The sequence below is a fragment of the Moschus berezovskii genome, chromosome 1 (genome assembly GCF_049115385.1).
Source record: "Moschus berezovskii isolate FMDL1 chromosome 1, NW_MosBer_1.0, whole genome shotgun sequence".
NCBI lineage: Eukaryota > Metazoa > Chordata > Mammalia > Artiodactyla > Moschidae > Moschus > Moschus berezovskii.
This window is the reverse complement of record NC_142460.1, coordinates 7,276,260-7,295,605: the sequence shown is the minus strand read 5'-3', so window position 1 is coordinate 7,295,605 and position 19,346 is coordinate 7,276,260. Positions and strand designations below refer to the sequence as shown.

At 47.0% G+C, this 19,346-nt stretch overlaps 1 protein-coding gene across 5 annotated transcripts in view; it reads left to right on the top strand.

Moving 5' to 3' along the window:
* The window catches only part of HLCS (holocarboxylase synthetase), a 212,656-nt gene that overhangs the window by 32,322 nt on the left and 160,988 nt on the right, over positions 1-19,346 (top strand). For all 5 annotated transcript variants that reach the window (XM_088835039.1, XM_055416228.2, XM_088835032.1 and 2 more), the window contains one exon: positions 5,418-5,600. In XM_088835039.1, the coding sequence (XP_088691165.1) occupies positions 5,418-5,600 (183 nt within the window). The remainder of the gene's footprint in view (positions 1-5,417; positions 5,601-19,346) is intronic.

Below are 19,346 nucleotides of genomic sequence, written 5' to 3'. Positions count from 1 at the left end.
TGGGCTGCAGTTCATGGGGTTGCAAAGAGTCAGACACGCCTGAAGGGACTTAACACACACACACACAAATACATAAGTAAGAAGAAAATGGAAACAGAGATAAAAGGAAAATTCTACTTCCCTTCCCATCCTTAGGGGCTGCCTTTGGCTCCAGAGCTGTCTTTTCCCCGCCATGTTCCCCTTTTAGCTTTTTGTTTGTTTGTTTAAGCAAATGGTAGCAGGATAGACTGCTTCAGAATTCCTGGTCATTTACTGCAGATCTTTACTACCTTTGGACAAAAGTTTTTGTTAGAGTTTAGATGAACTCTTATCCTTAAGGCTTTGTGATCTAATGAGAAAACTAAGTAGATGTTACCCAGGATGAGTGTAACAGATTTTGTTTTATTATACGGATCTTTTTAGTGAGTTAGAGGATTGTTTGCCTTCTTTTTTGGTGTGGCTTCTTTTCATTTCATAGGCTGTATCTATCTCTAGCCCTCCTAGGAATTGAATCTCTTGGGTTTTCTGATCAAACTTTCTTCAAGGGGATACTTATTTCTTTACTATCCTAAAGTTCACTCACTTGTTCTTAAGGTACTACTTCTTGAATTGTATACAGATGTATATAATGAAGATTATAGATGCATATAAAGAAGAAATCTGACCATCAGAACAGATAAACATGTACAAGCCAATCTGATTTCATGTGGGCTGCAAATCCCATGAATTTGTTTTTGGAGGCCTAGTAAATGCTCCTCTTTTTTTTCTCTGCAAATATGGTAGCCAGTAACTGCACCTTCTCAGAAAATCCACTTAAAAACCTGACTTCCTAGAGCTGTATTTCAATAATTTTGAGTAGTGAATTTTGCCGCCCCGGTGCACAGACTTGTACTAGAAAATTGATTCGGCACTGTGGCGATCCGTTGCTCCGAGTTACATAGCAAATCTGCCTGCTGCACCATTTAAATTGACCCCACCACTGTCATAAAATTTGATACTGCATGCATTGCCCTAGGAAAAAAAGGCAATATGATGCAGCTTCAAAAATGAGATTCGGAGGATTAGAATGTCATTTTTGATTTTAAATGACTTCCACTCTCTGCACGCCAGAGTCACTGTTTTCTCCCCAGGCCTGTGTCACTACCATAACTTCGAGATCAGCCAGTAAATGTGAGCACAGGCTGGTTAGTTTCCTCTTTCCCTGTTCAATTTCATAGTCTTCATCTTTGTAGTAAATGGAGCATTGATGTAACCCAGTAAGAGGAGGGCTTCAAGGGCAAACCACAGCTGCACAGTAGGTGGTGGTCTCACGGCCAGGGAACTAGTTAATGCCTTGGGCATTCATTGTCATACGGAAAAAGGAAATCTTGGTGTACCGCTCTACTGACCAGACATGCCGGAAAAATTTTAAGGCTGTGGATTAAGGCAGACACTTGATTATTAAATGAACAAGGACGTTGGCATGAAGTTGTCCAAGCAGAGCTTGTGAAATGGATTTGGAGTCTTCTGTGTCCTTATCGAGCTCAGCGTGGCAGAGGCGGTTGTGCTTTCATAGCAGTTTCTTGACCGTGGTGTTGCTGGCATTTGGGATGAGCCCTTTCTCTGTGGTGGGGTTGTTAGCAGCACCACCTCCTTGATGCTCATGGTGCCCCCTCTCCATGTTTGTGATCGGGGACATTGTTAGTTTTGACTCTTTGTTGTTGTTTAGCCGCTTAGTCATGTCCGACTCTTTGCGACCCCATGGACTGCAGCACGCCAGGCTTCCCTGTCCTTTACTGTCTCTTGGAGTTTGCTCAAAGTCATTTCCATCGAGTTGATGATGCCATCCACCCATCCTATCCTCTGTCGTCCCCTTCTCCTCCTGCCTTCAATCTTTCCCAGTGTCAGGGTCTTTTCCAGTGAGTCAGCTCTTTGCATCAGGTGGCCAAAGTGTTGGACCTTCGGCTTCAGCATCAGTCCTTCCAATGAATATTCAGGACTGATTTCTTTTAGGATGGACTGGTTTCATTTCCTTGCTGTCCAGGGGACTCTCAAGAGTCTTCTCCAACACTGCAGTTCAAAAGCATCAATTCTTTGGCACTCAGCTTTCTTTATGGTTCAACTCTCATATCCATACATGACTACTTTAAAAACCATTGCTTTGACTAAAGCTTTGGGTCTGGTCTAAATGCCTTAATTTTAGACAAAGCCAAGTTACTGAAATGGGCCCATTGCTGTGGTAAGATCATTACAGCCGGAGGGTGAGACATTGGCCACAAACCGCAGAAGACCATGAAGGTGAGTGTGGCTAGCATGTGCCCCGGTGGCCTTTTTGCAGAGCGAGTTGCAGAGGCAGACGTGGCCTCTCTTCTTGTCTCCACCGTTTGTATGTTAGTCGCCAAGTCGTGTGTAACTCTTTGTGACCCCATGGACTGCAGCCCTCCAGGCTCCTCTGTCAACGGGGATTCTCCAGGCAAGAATACTGGAGTGAGCTGCCACTCCCTTCTCCAGGGGAATCGTCCCGATCCCGGGGATCAAACCCAGGTCTCTCGCACTGCAGGCAGATTCTTTCCCCTCTGAGCCACCAGGGAAGACCCATCTGCATTGTAGAAACACCTCATCTTGAAACTGACAGTAGCCCTCCACAATGTCCATGCTTTCCTTCACCTCCTGCAATCCCGAGGCCCGCTCCTAGGGGGCGCTCCCCTCTTCCTTTACATCTCCCGCCTGTGACAGGGACTTCAGTAACACCCACGCTGGGGTACTTGCTTAGTGCAGGGGGCACATGTACCATTAACGGTCGCCCCCCGCCCCGGCCCCAGGTGAGGACAGAGCTTGCTCATTTGATTTCTGCCACCTGCAAGAGGTAATCTCCGGGCAGTGACATGGTCACTTGGATGAAACGTGACCCATCGCCTTGCTGACCGTCCGTCCCGGCACTGACCTTGTTTCCTGGAGAGGAGAGGCACACCCTTGGGTAACGACATAGAGGACACACAGTGGGATTCAGATGCCTTAAAGGATGTCACCCTTCTCCCTCCTCCAGGGCGGTTTAAGGCAGGGGTCCCCAGCCCCCAGGATCTAATGCCTGATGATCTGAGATGGAGCTGATGGAATCAGAATAAATGCAATGTGCTTGAATCACCCCAGACCGCCCCCTACTCCCCCCCAACCCCCTGGAAAAATTGTCTTCCATGAAGATGATCCCTGCTGCCAAAAAGGTTGGGGACCGCTGGTAGTGGGCACCAGGCTCAGTCGTGGGTGAAGCGGGCAGCCCTCAGCTGACCTGATGGAATGTGGGACTGGACAGTTTTGCGAGCCTTTTTAGATTGGCTTCAACTTTCCACAAGTGCATTGTTTTGGTTAATGTATTTGAGCAGTATTTTTCTTCTGGTTAAGGCTTGAGTGGGGATTGAGAGATTTTAAGTTGCCTGAAGGCTGGCACTAGGCTTTTTATCATGGACTTATAACATCAGACCGGGAGTTCTGCTGGCAACAGAAACCCCCAGCTGTCCCTGGAAAAAGCAAATGAAAAGAATATGCCCAGGTTGCTCTTCTGGTACTCAATATTTCTGATGTCGTCCAGGCGCTAATGCCTTCTTAAAATCTGATTTCAAGAGAGTTAGACGTTCTAGTTCATTCCTTCATATCAGGACACAGACCACTGATAGGAAGGTTCTAGTTCGAGGCAGCCAGAAGTTCCAGTATGTTCCTTCACACCAAGACACAGACTACTGATGGATGGAACTCCTTTAATTTTCACTTTACGACAGAGCCTGAACTAAATACACATGTGAGGCCCCAAGTCTTGTCACATAAAGGAGAGATAACCCCACTTGTCTATTTGAATTTATACAACACTTTTTTTTTAAATTGGGGGATAATTGCTTTACAATATTGTGTTGGCTTCACATCACCGTGAATCAGCCATTGGTACACATATGTTTTGTACACATGTGGTTTTTCCAGTGGTCATGTATGGATGTGAGAGTTGGACTATAAAGAAAGTTGAATGATGAAGAATTGATGCTTTTGAACTGTGGTGTTGGAGAAGACTCTTGAGAAGCCCTTGGACTGCACGGAGATCCAACCAGTCCATCCTAAAGGAGATCAGTCCTGAATATTCATTGGAAGGACTGATGCTGAAGCTGAAACTCCAGTACTTTGGCCAACTGATGCGAAGAGCTGACTTATTTGAAAAGACCCTGATGCTGGGAAAGATTGAAGGCGGGAGGAGAAGGGGACAACAGAGGATGAGATGGTTGGATGGCATCACCGACTCGATGGACATGAGTTTGGGTGCACTCCGGGAGTTGGTGATGGACAGGGAGGCCTGGCATGCTGTGGTTCATAGGGTCGCAAAGAGTTGGACATGACTGAGTGACTGAACTGAACTGAACACATATGTTCCCTCCCTCTTGAACCCCTTTCTCACCTCCCACCCATCACCAACACTCTTGAGGAGGTGAATAAGGCCACTCCCTGTAGTTAGGACCAGTAGGTAGAACAGGAGCTTCAAGCATGACTCACTGTACCCTCCTAAGTTCAGCAGCAACTGTATTTGGGTTCTCAGCACATCGATTTTCCTAAAATGGTCCTACAACCATGTTAAGTGACTTGTCCCAGGTCCTGTGACTGACTAGTGATAAAATTCGGGACCTGGAAAATTACTATCCATGGTCATTTAGTGTAGATCCTTTTAGCCTTCACAGCCACAATTTGTTTTTTTTCCCCATCAGTAAGAATTTATTAGGTTAAATATCTCTAAGGCAAAGTTTCATAGTTGTTTTTTAAAAGTTTACTTATTTTTAATTGAAGGATAATTGCCTTACAGTATTGGGCTGGTTTCTGCCATGCAGCAGCATGAATCAGCCACAGGTGTGCATGTGTCCCCTCCCTCCTGAACCTCCCTCCCCCCTCCCACCCCATCCACCCCTCTAGGTTGTCACAGAGCCCCAGTTTGGGCTCCCTGAGTCACACAGCAAACTCCCACCGGCTCTCTATTGTATACATGGTGAAGTGAAGTGAAGTGGTAGTCTCACAGTCGTGTCCGACTCTGCGACCTCATGGACTGTAGCCCACCAGGCTCCCCCGTCCACGGGATTTCCCAGGCAAGAGTACTGGAGGGGGTTGCCATTTCCTTCTCCAGAGGATCTTCCCAGCCCAGGGATTGAACCCGGGTCTCCCGCACTGCAGGCGGATTCTTCACTTTCTGAGACGCCAGGGAGGCCAGATGGTAGTGTATATTTCTCTCTGTTCGTCCACAGCCATGATTTTAATGGGCTCCCTTGAATCTTTCACCGCTTGCTGTTCTTTTCCAAATGCCCCAGTTCCAGGTTTATATAGTGTTGATCATGAGAAGAATGCATGTTCCAGTTTTCAGAAAAACTAGAAGAGACACTGCTTTTCCTTCTGTCCCTCAGCCTCTGATTTAGGAAGGGGTGTCTGTTTCCTCCCAGGCGCACTTGGAACTACCTCCCGGCTCCCCAGTAGTGCAAACGCAGGAGGATTTTAACCTGCTCAAATCAAGCAACCTCAGAAGATACGAAGTCCTCACGGAGATCCTGATGACGCTGGGCCTAAGCTGCGACGCAAAACAAGCTCCTGCCTTAACGCCTCTTTACTTGCTGTTGGCCACGGAGGTGAGTGAGTGTGTGGTGGGGACGGAACGCCCTCAGATGCCCGTCTTCAGAATGGTGACCCTTTGCCCAGTTGTTGTGTGGCAGGGCGTTTCAATTTTGATTTCTGTTTTTTTTTTTTAATATTTATTCATTTATTTTTGGTTTTGCTGGGTCTTTAGTTGCAGCGAGCGGGGGTTGCTCTTCGGTTGCAGTGTCTGGGCTTCTCATCGCGGGGGCTTCTCTTGTTGCAGCGCAAGGGCCTAGTAGTTGCCCCACAGCGTGTGGGATCTTCCCGGCCAGGGATCGAACCCATGTCACCTGCACTGGCAAGCAGGTTCTTAACCACCGGACCACCAAGGACATCCCAGATTTCTGTTTTGATTTTCTATTTCTCTTTTGACTTTGGGTTTGGAAATCACATTAAAATTGTCCAAGTATAACTGATTTTTTTTTTTTTGGTGTTTCTATAAAGCAGAGGGAGAACACTGAACTTTAGAGGGTGTTAAATCTCTTAAGTTATCACCCTTTCCACTCGAGGCAGGAAAAGGTCACTGTTTTATGTGTCAGGAGTGTATTTGGAAAGCTCTGGTTATTCAGTTGGGATTAAAAGCCTTTGTTTTCATTTGGGCCTTTCTCGGGGAATCTTTGGATGGGAAAACCGCAGCTCACTTCTTTTGAGCTGATGTCTGCCATCTTGTGGCAAAGTGGGCTCTGGGTTTCAGTTTATGTCTTTCCATTTTGTCTAAAAGGAAAGTGCCACGGAGTGGGGTGTGTTCAGAGTTTTTCTTGGCCTTTTGTCTTCCTTTATGCCTGAGGTTGTTACCAGGTTGGGCTGGTTGCCAGGTTCTTCAGGTGTGTCTTTTCGCTAATCTCTCGGCTTTGTGAAGCTGTTAATTTCTCACTGCTGCTGCTGCTGCTAAGTCACTTCAGTCGTGTCCGACTCTGTGTGACCCCATAGACGGAAGCCCACCAGGCTCCCCCGTCCCTGGGATTCTCCAGGTAAGAACACTGGAGTGGGCTGCCATTTCCTTCTCCAATGTGTGAAAGTGAAAAGTGAAAGTGAAGTCGCTCAGTCGTGTCTGACCCTTAGCAACCCCACGGACTACAGCCAACCAGGCTCCTCCATCCATGGGATTTTCTAGGCAATAGTACTACTTGCGGCATATTATTTTGTGGGTCTATCTCTTCCTTAGTAGGTAAATTTGTGAGTTTAGTGACGTAACTGTGTAGTTTCAGCAAATACCTGATAGTCCAGGTTACTCTAAACTTACCTGCTTTCCCTTGAAAAGAGCAAACTATCCCCTCTACACTGACATTTCTAAAGGAGGGAGAATTCTCTCAGTTTTCTCTTGGGTATTTTTTGTTTGTTTGTTGTCTTGTTTAAGCCACGGGTGCAGCCTGTGGGATCTTAGTTCCACAACCAAGGCTTTGAACCCAGGCCCTTGGCAGTGGCAGCCCGGAGTCCTGCTACTGCTAAGTCACTTCAGTTGTGTCCGACTCTGTGTGACCCCATAGACGGAAGCCCACCAGGCTCCCCCGTCCCTGGGATTCTCCAGGCAAGAACACTAGAGTGGGTTGCCATTTTCTTCTCCAGTGTGTGAAAATGAAAAGTGAAAGTGAAGTTGCTCAGTCGTGTCCAACTCTTAGTGACCCCACGGACTGCAGCCTACCAGGCTCCTCCGTCCATGGGATTTTCTAGGCAAGAGTACTGGAGTGGCTTGCCATTGCATGAAATCATACCTGTGAAAGTTTTGTGTAAATTGTATTATTTAAACTTTCAGTTCAGTTCAGTCGCTCAGTCGTGTCCGACTTTTTGCGATCCCATGAATCACAGCATGTCAGGCCTCCCTGTCCATCACCAACTCCCGGAGTTCACTCCAACTCATGTCCATATAGTCGGTGATGCCATCCAGCCATCTCGTTCAATTTCTCCCCTTCTCCTCCCGCCCCCAATCCTTCCCAGCATCAGAGTCTTTTCCAGTGAGTCAACTCGTCACATGAGGTGGCCAAAGTCAGGAAGCAACAGTCAGAACTGTACATGGAACAACAGACTGGTTCCAAATAGGAAAAGGAGTATGTCAAGGTTGTATATTGTCACCCTGCTTATTTAACTTATATGCAGAGTACATCATGAGGAACGCTGGGCTGGAAGAAGCACAAACTGGAATCAAGATTGCTGGGAGAAATATCAATAACCTCAGATATGCAGATGACACCACCGTTATGGCAGAAAGTGAAGAGGAACTAAAAAGCCTTTGCTGAAAGTGAAAGAGGAGAGTGAAAAGGTTGGCTTGAAGCTCAACATTCAGAAAACAAAGATCGTGATATCTGGTCCCATCACTTCATGGGAAATAGATGGGAAAACAGTGGAAACAGTGTCAGACTTTATTTTTTGGGGCTCCAAAATCACTGTGGATGCTGATTGCAGCCCTGAAATTAAAAAATTTAAACTTTAGCGGAATTATTATTGTTACTATTGTTATTATTGTTGTTGCTAGGAGATTGAATGAGTTAAGAGAGTATGGATTGGGAGCAGGAGGAGAAGGGGGCGACAGAGAATGAGATGGCTGGATGGTATCACCAACTCGGTGGAGGGGGGTTTGAGTGAACTCCGGGAGTTGGTGATGGACAGGGAAGCCTGGCATGCTGTGATTCATGGGGTCGCAAAGAGTCGGACACAACTGAGTGACTGGACTGAACTGAACTGAATGTGCCTAATAACATAAAAGGACTAAGTGATGTTTTTAATAAATAAAAAATTGTAACTATAGCAATGGATGAATTTTTTTTTTAAATCTAAGAAACATTCATTGCATTTTCTTGCTTTTTTTCCTTCTAATTTTGGCTATGCTGCACGGCATGCAGGATCTTAGTTCTCTAAGGACCAAACCTGCACTTCCTTTAGTGGAAGTTTGGATAGCCAGAGAATTTCCGCCCAAAATTTAAACTATAGCAATGGTTACTTTTTTTTTTTACACTTAAGCATTCATTGCATTTTCATGACACAGATTTTAGGCAGTCAGCCCTCTTCTTAATAGGTGTTCTTGAGGATTAATGTTAGGACTTTTGTTTGCACTTTCATCTCAGACCTCAAAGCTCCACATCATTTATCTGTTTTATGTGTGAACAGAAGGCACAGCATCAGCTCCATTTTCTGACTTTAAGTGTCGAAATAAAGCCAGTCCTCTGAGCTTCAACTCATAGATACAACTATAGAAAGCTATGAGAAACCTAGACAGCATATTAAAAAGCAGAGACATCACTCTGCTGTGATTTTTCCAGTAGTCAAGCTGTGGTTTTTCCAGTAGTCATGTATGGATGTGAGAGTTGGACCATAAAGAAGGCTGAGCGCCAAAAAATGGATGCTTTTGAATTATGGTGCTGGAGAAGACTCTTGAAAGTCACTTGGACTGCAAGGAGATCAAACCAATCAATCCGAAAGGAAATCAACCCTGAATATTCATTGGAAGGAATGATGCTGATGCTGAAACTGAAGCTCCAATGCTTTGGTCACCTGATGTGAAGAGCCAGCTCGTTGGAAAAGAACCTGATGCTGGGAAAGATTGAGGGCAGGATAGGAAGGGGGTGACAGAGGGTGAGATGGTTGGATGGCATCACTGACTCAATGGACATAAGTTTGAGCAAGCTCCGGGAGTGGTGATGGACGGGGAGGCCTGGCATGCTGCGGTCCATGGGGTCACAAAGAGTCAGACATGACTGAGCAACTGAACTGAACTGATTGGCCCTGGCAGTGCCCTCTGACCTTTCTCGTGAGTTCTGACCATGCCAGTCTTGGGACTTGAGCCTTTTGACTCTTGGACGTAGCAGTGGAAACAGTCACCTGCTCTTGTCTTAATCCCCTGTGAGCCGAGGTTTGGAAGTCTAATTTTTCCCGTGTCTTCTTTAGGATAGGCACAACCTTAGGTTTTGCATATTTGTGTATGAGCTGAAACCCCAATACTTTGGCCACCTGATGCGAAGAGCTGACTCATTGGAAAAGACTCCGATGCTGGGAAAGATTGAGGGCAGGAGGAGAAGGGGACGACAGAGGATGAGATGGTTGGATGGTATCACCGACTCGATGGACGTGAGTTTGTGCAAGCTGCGGGAGTTGGTGCTGGACAGGGAGGCCTGGCGTGCTGCAGTCCATGGGGTCGCAAAGAATTGGACACGACTGAGCGACTGAAGTGTGCTGGAGAAGATGGTGTGTGTTACTGAAGTGCGTATATTACAATAGACAGCCGATGCTTCATATTTTGTTCTCCTGGTTCTTTTAACTGCCTGGGGGTGGGAGTTCCATTTTCTCCTATTGATTGGTAACTCCCACTGACGACAGGGAAGCCTTCCTTGTGGCAGTCCATGGGGTTCACAAAGAGTCGGACACAACTTAGCTACTGAACAATAACAACTCAACAAACCATGGGAACGCAAAGGTTGAACAACGTGAAAACAAATGTAAAAGTGAAAGTGTTAATCGCTCAGTTGTGTCCAACTCTTTGCGACCCCCCATGGACTACTGTAGCCTGCCAGGCTCCTCTGTCCACGAAATTCTCCAGGCAAGAATACTGGAGTGGGTAGCCATTCCCTTTTCCAGGGGATCTTCCTGACCCAGGGATCAAACCCGGGTCTCCTGTATTGCAGGCAGATTCTTTACCATCTGAGCCACCAGGGAAGCAAATATTTGATTTATATGCACATACACAAACATTCCTCACAGACCCCATGCCGACCTTTACTATATAGTATCTTTGGGGAAGAGTAATTCTGAGAAATGTTCATTTCTCATTTGGAGTCCTCCACTTGGTCTGATGGGTCTTGGGTGTCTATCCTGTGGACGCCTTTCCCCTCCAGCGTTCTTCCCTCTGAATTCTGCTTTCCTTTGGGAGTGCAAGGAACTGAGTACATGAGTGAGCCCGTGACTGTTGTGTGTCTCCTCATTTCTTAGTGGTTATTAATTCCTCTTAGAAGACCTTGAGTCTGCTGTAGAAGGAAATGCAAGAATTCAGGGTTTTAGCGTATGTTTTCCTGCAATACAAGTTCTCCGAAGGACTGTTGTGCAGATGATTGTGAAGGTGGCTCCTCGTTGATCGGCCGTGATGGTCCTTCTGGGCGAGTCCCCCCGGCCGCTCTTCTGATGCTGAACTGGAGGCATCCTGGAACACCTCGGTCATCGTGCTGGTGCTTCGTGTTAAAGGTCCGGATGACGGCCTGGGCACAGAATTGGACTGTGCTCTCTGTTTGGTGTTCCTTTGTTAGCCTTCCTAATAGATCTCATTGCTGGGCATGGAAATAAGTTACAGGGGGAGGATCCTGGTATCCATCATCTGTTACACATGACTCATCCTTTGGTTTCTCACCTGCTTTTGGGATTAGATGCCAGCAGACCCTGCTTCCTGCTTCCTGTAAAATACTCTGTGCTGTTGTGAATCTGAGATCTCCGACCACACGGTGTCGCTGCTGAGCCAGGCTTCCTGGTGAGCAGGCAGAGATTTGACTTTTTCTTCTCCCCCTCTCTCTTCATCAGTTTTGCATAGTGTAATTTAGTCGTTTTGGTGGCGCTTTTCTTTTGGGCCCATAGAAATTATTTCAGAGTCACAGTTAATAATATTCACCTTTCACTGAACATTTACTGTGTACTAGGTGGGACCGTAGGATGGCCCATGAAAGAACAAAATAAACACATTGGCTATCTAAATAGTTTTACTGCATACCAGCTGTGTTTATACAGTTTGGTGCCTGGACACTCACTCTTTGTAGCAAATAGCACAGAAGATTTATGAGGTACCTATGTGTTTCTGTATTGCACTGATATAAATGGAAAAAAATAACACATGATCCAAGTAGGAAAAAACACTCACCCAGGGTACAGCCGACCCTTGGCATTTGCTGGAAGTGTATTTCTGAGACCTTCGTTGACACCCAGACACCATAGTAGCATGTGATTTCCGCTATAAAATCCAGTCACGTATGACTTCATGGGTGTCACGTTTAGGCGAGGTTCCACGGAGGCGCAGACTCTGGGTGGCCCAGCTGAACGTCTCTGCCCGAGGTCTTCCCATTTAACCAAATCCGCCGGGGGCAGGACTGAAATTCAGCTCTGCAGAATCACAACATGACATCTCACATGAGCACCTGTACACCACATGCATGCGTCCACAGGAAAAAAAGACTGGAAGGAAGTAACAGTATATATGGGGGGTATATTTCTGGGTTTGGGACTGAATGGTGATTTTATTAAATGTTAAAAAAATAGTTTTATTTTCCATATATTCTATTCAGTTCAATTCAGTTCAGTTGCTCAGTCGTGTCCGACTCTTTGTGACCCCATGGACTGCAGCATCACCAACTCCCAGAGTTTACCCAGATTCGTGTCCATTGAGTCGGTGATGCCATCCAACCATCTCATCCTCTGTCATCCCCTTCTCCTCCTGCTTTCAATCTTTCCCAGCATCAGGGTCTTTTCAAATGAGTCAGTTCTTCACATCAGGTGGCCAAAGTATTGGAGTTTCAGCTTCAACATCAGCCCTTCCAATGAACACTCAGGATTGATTTCCTTTAGGATGGATTGGTTGGATCTCCTTGCAGTCCAAGGGACTCTTAAGAATTTTCTTCAACACCACAGATCAAAAGCATCAGTTCTTTGGCACTCAGCTTTCTTTATAGTCCAACTCTCACATCCATACATTCAGTTCAGTTCAGTTCAGTCGCTCAGTTGTGTCCGACTCTCCGCGACCCCACTGGAAAAACCATAGCCTTGACTAGATGGACATTTGTTGGCAAAGTAATGTCTCTGCTTTTTAATAAGCTGTCTAGGTTGGTCATAACTTTCCTTCCAAGGAGCAAGCGTCTTTTAATTTCATACCCCAAAAAATAAAGTCAGCCACTGTTTCCCCATCTATTTCCCATGAAGTGATGGGACCAGATGCCATGATCTTTGTTTTCTGAATGTTGAGCTTCAAGCCAGCCTTTTCACTCTCCTCCTTCACTTTCATCAAGAGGCTTTTTAGTTCCTCTTCACTTTCTGCCATAAGGGTGGTGTCATCTGCATATCTGAGGTTATTGATTTCTCCCGGCAAGCTTGATTCCAGCTTGTGCTTCTTCCAGCCCAGCGTTTCTCACGATGTACTCTGCATATAAGTTAAATAAGCAGGGTGACAGTATACAGCCTTGACGTACTCCTTTCCCTATTTGGAACCAGTCGGTTGTTCCATGTCCAGTTCTAACTGTTGCTTCCTGATCTGCATACAGATTTCTCAGGAGGCAGGTCAGGTGGTCTGGGATTCTATTATGGATATGTATTATTTTTATAATGAGCAAAACCAGTTATTAAAGATTTATAAAAACCAAGTTACTGTATGTCGTTGGACTTTGAAGGCATCCCATAAGAGGTCAAAACTTGAATGTTAAAAGGCAAGGACTCGGGTCTTCCCAAGTGGTTCAGTGGTAAAGAATCTGCCTGCCAATGCAGAAGATTCAGTTCGATCCCTGATCCAGGACGATCCCACATGCTGCAGAGCAACTGAGCCCGGGCCCCACAGCTATGGAACCTGTGATCTGGAGCCCAGGAGCCATAAGTACTGAGCCCACGGGCCACACCTGCTGAAGTCTGAGCTCTGGAGCCTGTGTTCCACAACAGGGGGAGCCCTATCAGCCCATGGACGGCGGAGCCTGGTGGGCTGCCATCTATGGGGTTGCACAGAGTCGGACACGACTGAAGCAACTTAGCAGCAGCAGCGCAAGTAGAGAGTGGTGCGCCTGATCATCAGGGATCGAGAGAAGCCCCCACAGCAACAGAGATGCAGCACAGACAGAAGGAAAGAAAATAAAATTATTTTTAAAAGTATTGTTACAGTATTATTAATCAGTTCAGTTCAGCTCAGTTGCTCAGTCGTGTCTGACTCTGTGACCCCACGGATCACAGCACTCCAGGCTCCCCTGTCCCTGGGATTCTCTAGGCAAGAACACTGGAGTGGGTTGCCATTTTCTTCTCCAGTGCATGAAAGTGAAAAGGGAAAGTGAAGTCCCTCATTCGTGTCTGACTCTTAGCGACCCCATGGACTGCAGCCTACCAGGCTCCTCCGTCCATGGGATTTTCCAGGCAAGAGTACTGGAGTGGGTTGCCATTGCCTTCTCCACCAGTCCTCATATCCATCACCAGCTCCTGGAGTTTACCCATACTCATGTCCATCAAGTTGTTGATGCCATCCAACCATCTCATCCTCTGTCGTCCCCTTCTCCCGCCCTCAATTTTTCCCAGCAATAATGATTAACATTTTTAATAAAAAAGGGCAAGTGCTCTTGTGTAGGTGTTGATAGTTTGTTTAGTATTTGACACCCGCATTAGTTATTCAGAAAGGGTTTGGCTCTGTTGGTAAATGCCTCCACTCTGCTGCTGATTGTTGGTTTGATTTTAAGCCCCCAGCTCAGCACGTGTGCGTCCCTGGCCTCAGCAGTCCTCTCGCTCAACGACTGGGAAGTGCTTCGCTCGCTCGTCTCTCATTCTACGCCCCCTGCCCTGCCTGGACGTAGCAGTTGCTTGACTGTCGAACTGTTTTGATCCGTTAGTCAAAGGAGACCACGTGTGCGGGCATCTATGTAGTGAATGCTTTCAAACACGTCATTTCCTCTTTGGAGGTGTGGCTACAGCCCACGGGTCAATCGCCACTGGGGCGCCCCAGGGTCCAAGGCCACCACACCCTCCCACCACTGGTGGTGACCAGGAGTTAGCCAGGATGCACCTTTCCTGCACAGGGTCGGGGGAGGGGGGCACCAGTGTGTTTGTGAGCGATACAGACTTTACAGAAAAGCCATAGTGCTTGCCCTGGCAGGACCTAAAGTTCGGTTGGTCCAGAAGTTCACCCTCTTGTTTTCATTTCTCGGGCTCTGCTGCTGTTTTCAATCTCTGCCAGGGAAACGGCAGAAAGAAGGCACACTCCCCTGCTGTGTGCCGTGGAGTCCCAGGGGTTAGTGTCAAGAGGGGCAGCTGGTTGATTTGGACAGGGCGGCATAGAACCATTGCCCTCCCCCAGGCCCCCATGATCCCCACTGCCTTCCTGGAGCAATCGAGGGACTTGGGACTGTGCACAGCTCTCTGCAGAGGGCAGTGGCCCAGGAGGACCTGACCTGTCTTCTCATCCTGGGACGTTGCCGCTTGGGGCTGGGGAGCGTGGGGTTCTTTCTGAGACAAGCAAGCTGGGATTACTTCTAGGCCTTCCTCACGGCTCAGAGCTAGTGTTGTGATGGCACCCTGAGCGTGGGAAGCAGGCCGGGCCTCGGCAGGAATCCTGCCAGAGGATATGGGGCTCCTCCTCGGGGGCTAAAGATGTAACCGTCACCAGAAGTGACAACTGGGTTTATTATTAAAGAAGCTGGGCAGAAACATCACCACGTTCTTGGTGTGTGCAGCTCCGGTGGTATGGAGTTGTAGGGTAGATCACGTGTGCTTAAAAATTAGTGTAACATTCCATTTTGATTTTAACCCCAGATTATTTGTGGTTGACACATTTCCCCGTCCCCCCTCACTGCAAACAGGCATTTTTTTTTTTATTTTTTATTTTGACTGTGATGGGTCTTCCTTGTAGCACTAGGGCGTCTCTTTAAATGCAGAGATCAGGCTTAGTTGCCCCCAACCTCCGCATGTGGGATTTTAGTTCCCTGACCAGGGCTCGAACCCACATCTCCTGCATTGGAAGGCAGATTCTTAACCACTGGACCACCAGGGAAGTCCCAGGTGCTGCTGATAAAGATCATGTCGATACTTGTGAAATGTGTCACAAGCCTGTATTGTCCCTTCCACCTGGGGCATTCTGTTTTCGACTGGGCACTTTATGAAGAAACTTGGACTAAGTCAGGTCGTGTGGTGTTACCCCCTCCTCTCGTGGACTGCTTCATTCAGCAAACACCCGAGAGCTTCTGAGTCCTTGTTCTGCTGCTACTGCTAAGTCACTTCAGTCGTGTCCGGCTCTGTGCGACCCCATAGACGGCAGCCCACCAGGCTCCCCCGTCCCTGGAATTCTCTAGGCAAGAACACTGGAGTGGGTTGCCATTTCCTTCTCCAATACATGAAAGTGAAAAGTGAAAGTGAAGTTGCTCAGTGGTGTCCGACTCTTAGTGTCCCCATGGACTGCAGCCTACCAGGCTCCTCAGTCCATGGGATTTCCCAGGCAAGAGTACTGGAGTGGGTTGCCATTGCCTTCTCCCCTTGCTCTGCAAGTTTCTGAAAAACACGAAGATGGTTTCTCATCTTGCTTGTGTGCTTTGTAGTTAACCACGGGCTTTTCCAGGTGTCCGGATATCATCGGAGGCTCAAGTGACCGTTCTAGTTGGGGGAGGGCAGGGAGGGGGTCCTTGCCCCTCTGAGGAGCAAACTGCATTGTGGAGCAGTGAAGGGTCTCATGTATTTTTTGAGTTAATTAGAATTCTCCAATGAAAAAAAGAACAACTTTGCTTTTCACATAGTTATTTGTCACGGAATCTTCCCTCCCTGCACCTTTAATCCTAGTTCTGAATCGAATGTACACACAGCGAGAGGGAAACGTCTAGCGTTCCTCTAAAATACAGCTTAAAAAATAATTTTGAGAGGTCCACATTTGAGAGGAGCTCGGAATTCCAGGTGCGCCCTGAATAGCTTTTGACATGTGCTTGACGCGGTGTCGCGGCGGCCGTTTTACAATATGGCAACAGCCAAAGAGCAGCTGGCAGATTAAAGCCAACTTTTAAAAGCTTTTATAGCTGGGGAGGTTTTTAAGGGTCTTTCATAGACCCCTTTCTCTCCTTTCTTCCTTTGCCCTTCACCTCCAACTGGAAAATTTTTTTTGTTCGTTTAAACCGACTTCCTGTTATCAAACATAATACCTACGGCAAAGGTGACATGACGAGCCTGACATCGAAATGCAAAAGGAATAATACGTGGGATGTTTTCCTGAGCTGCCTTCATCTTATCCTTATTTTTTTTTGGCCGCGGGTGGGTGGGTCGGGTGGGGAGAGGCTTTTCAGCACTGGGTGTGCTGTAGTTTTACTTGAATCTTGTTTCCACAAGCCAGTTTCCAGGTGACTCCGGGGCGAATTCTTCTGCTCACCGTCAAGCCAGAGACTTGATAACACGCTGGGGGAAATGCAACCGGGCACCAGTGTGGTCGCTCTCCACTTTGAGCTGGAGTCGTCCCCGTGTTTGCTCTGTGCTGTGTGGCTCTGGCTGCCTTACTGGGGGCGCAAGGGTGGCGGGTTGAAGGGGGCACCTTCTCCGCAGTGTCCTGGCGGGGATGGGACCCTGTTGAGAGAGGGAGAGAGAGGGGGTGGTTTTATTTCCTCAAGACTATTTATATCCAGTGCTCATGCAGTCGGGCAGATTTGTGGATGGGAAACAGGCTCTCGTGGAAGAAAAAGTCCTCCCGGACCAAATGCTTTCTGCCTTCTGCAGCAGCTCCCTAATAGCTGCCATGTGTGAGCGGGTATGGGGGACGGCCTTCCCCTCCTGGGGAAGTCGATTGAAGCTGTCTCTCGGAAAGCTCGCAACGCTCTGCAAAGAACAGATTTCTGTCTCCCGAGTCTAGAAAAATAATGTCCCAGGGCATGAGTACCATCTTCCACATGGCTCCCGGGTTGGGAGGCAGGGGTGGGGCGCGATCAAAGGGCCCCCCTGGTGGTCAGATGGGGGGCCTGAGGCCAGGGCTGAGGTGGGGACTGTGGTCGCAGTAGTGCCGTCGGAGCCTGGCCCTCCCGGCCGCTGAAGCTGCCAGGCAGTGCAGGAATGCAGGGCTCGGGGGCCTGAATCCCGTTTTTGATGAATGTTCTCGTTCAGTTTTCCGGGATGTGAATTATGGATGGGGAATGGCATTTTGTTTCCATTCACACTGATAATCTGGGAATGTTGCTCGGAGGATTGTGCCGTCCGGAGAAAATGTTTCTAAGTGTTTCCGAAGTTTCAAGGCCGCCAGGCAGTTTGTGGACCCGGATGGCCCGTTTGAGCCTCTATTTCCACTGCCTTCTCGGGAAGGGCCCGCAACAGCCTGGGTTTTGGGTGACGGTGTTCCTGGGGCGCGTCTCAGCGGGGGAGGCTAGGTCAGTCCTGGGTGCCTTTTCTTGGGCTTCTTTACCAAAAGCCAGCCAGGTCGGCAACAGGAAAGCTCGGCCAAGTGTCAGTCTGTCTGTCTGTCAGTCTCTTTCTCTTGGAGATGAGAAGAGAATGCTGTTCTCTTTCTTGATGGCGTTCCTGTCTCAGCCCCTCGGTGGTTGCCTATGAGTAAAATGCATCTTGTCCAGGCACCGCTGGGCTACCTACAGCCTTCTGGGTCCTGTATGTTTCTCAGACGTTCAGTTCTGTGTGGTCCCTCTGCTTGCTTTGTGAGTATGTTTTGTTTCTTAAAATGTTTTCAGGCTTTGTTTTGATAATGATATATTTAATGATATAAGCAGTGGGAGAAATACTGGCGTGTAGACTATAATTTTGTTCTTAATTGTTGGAGATACTATCCCTTATAGAGAATTCTAGGGAACAGACCCCTCACACATGGCCACTATGAACTTGGTTTTAAATGGCAGTAATTTTGAGCCTTTATACTACTTGTTTTACTTGATGTTTTTTAGGGGCATTCGAGTCTTTCAGTTTTAGTGTATGAATTGATTTCACTAAAACTTTAAAAGAAAATGCTGCAGAATTAGGATCTTCCGTGGTGGAGAGGTGTTTTTTCCTACTTATTCCCAAGGATGAGAGAGGTTATAAGACATAGGCATTTATGCTATGTATATAATGCTGCTAAAAATGAAATGGGCTTTCCCACTGACACATGAAGCTTCACATTATTTTGGGCTGTCTCCTGTGTGTGTGTGTTGAAGTATGGAAAGACAGTGGTGATTGGCAAAGAGAAGGACTGTGTTGGTCAGCTCCTGCACCTCCAAGATTTAAGTTCAGATTCCCAGTAAGATCTCTTTCAAAGTGAAATGCCAACGTCACCAGGATTGCCCAGTATGGAACTGGCAACACCTTGCTGGGCCATTAGTCAGTATCACTAACCATAAGTCTTTCCTGAACCCTGAACTGTGAAAACTGTTAGTTTAAACTGACTTGCCTTCCAGTAGCAAAACAAAAGTTTAAAAAAGTAAAAGTGAAGTTTCTTTTAAGAATACTTGTAAAAGGTTTCCTTTTCTTTGCTGTAGGAAAGTATTTGACAAATTGTTTTCTTGTCTGAGGAAAAATGAATCCCACATACAGCAGTTATTAGGGAGTAACTGAGTGATGGCACCAGTCATCCCCCTTCCTGTTGTTAATCTCAGAAAATAAGGAAATACATCTTTTAAAAGAAAACATCAAATTGTGGTTTCATAAATTTAAGGATGATGGTTCATTTTTTCTGTGGGTGGGGGAGTGGGGAATGTCCAGGCTCTCTCTGCCTAGAATGGCCTAGATTATTACTGTACATTGTGGTCTTCCATAGGCAACTTGAAATACATGAGTTTTTCTGTGGCTTTTCAGCCCATAAAATGCTGTAAGGGTCAAAGGTCTGTACTTTTGAAGATTCTCCTCTCTGCATGTATTTTCCCTTCATGATGGTGGAATTAGTTTTGTGTCTCAAGATTGGCCTAGTGAGTTTGTCACAGAAGATGGATTTTATTTTTTTTAAGAAGATGACTTTTTAAAGGACTCTTGAGTCCTCATTACCAAACCCTCTCTCTGCTATCTGGGGAGGGTAGATGAAATGACCTTTCACATTCTTTCCAGGGCTCTGTAGTATTTATGCTGGGCCCAGCAAAGCAACTGGATGAGAAAAA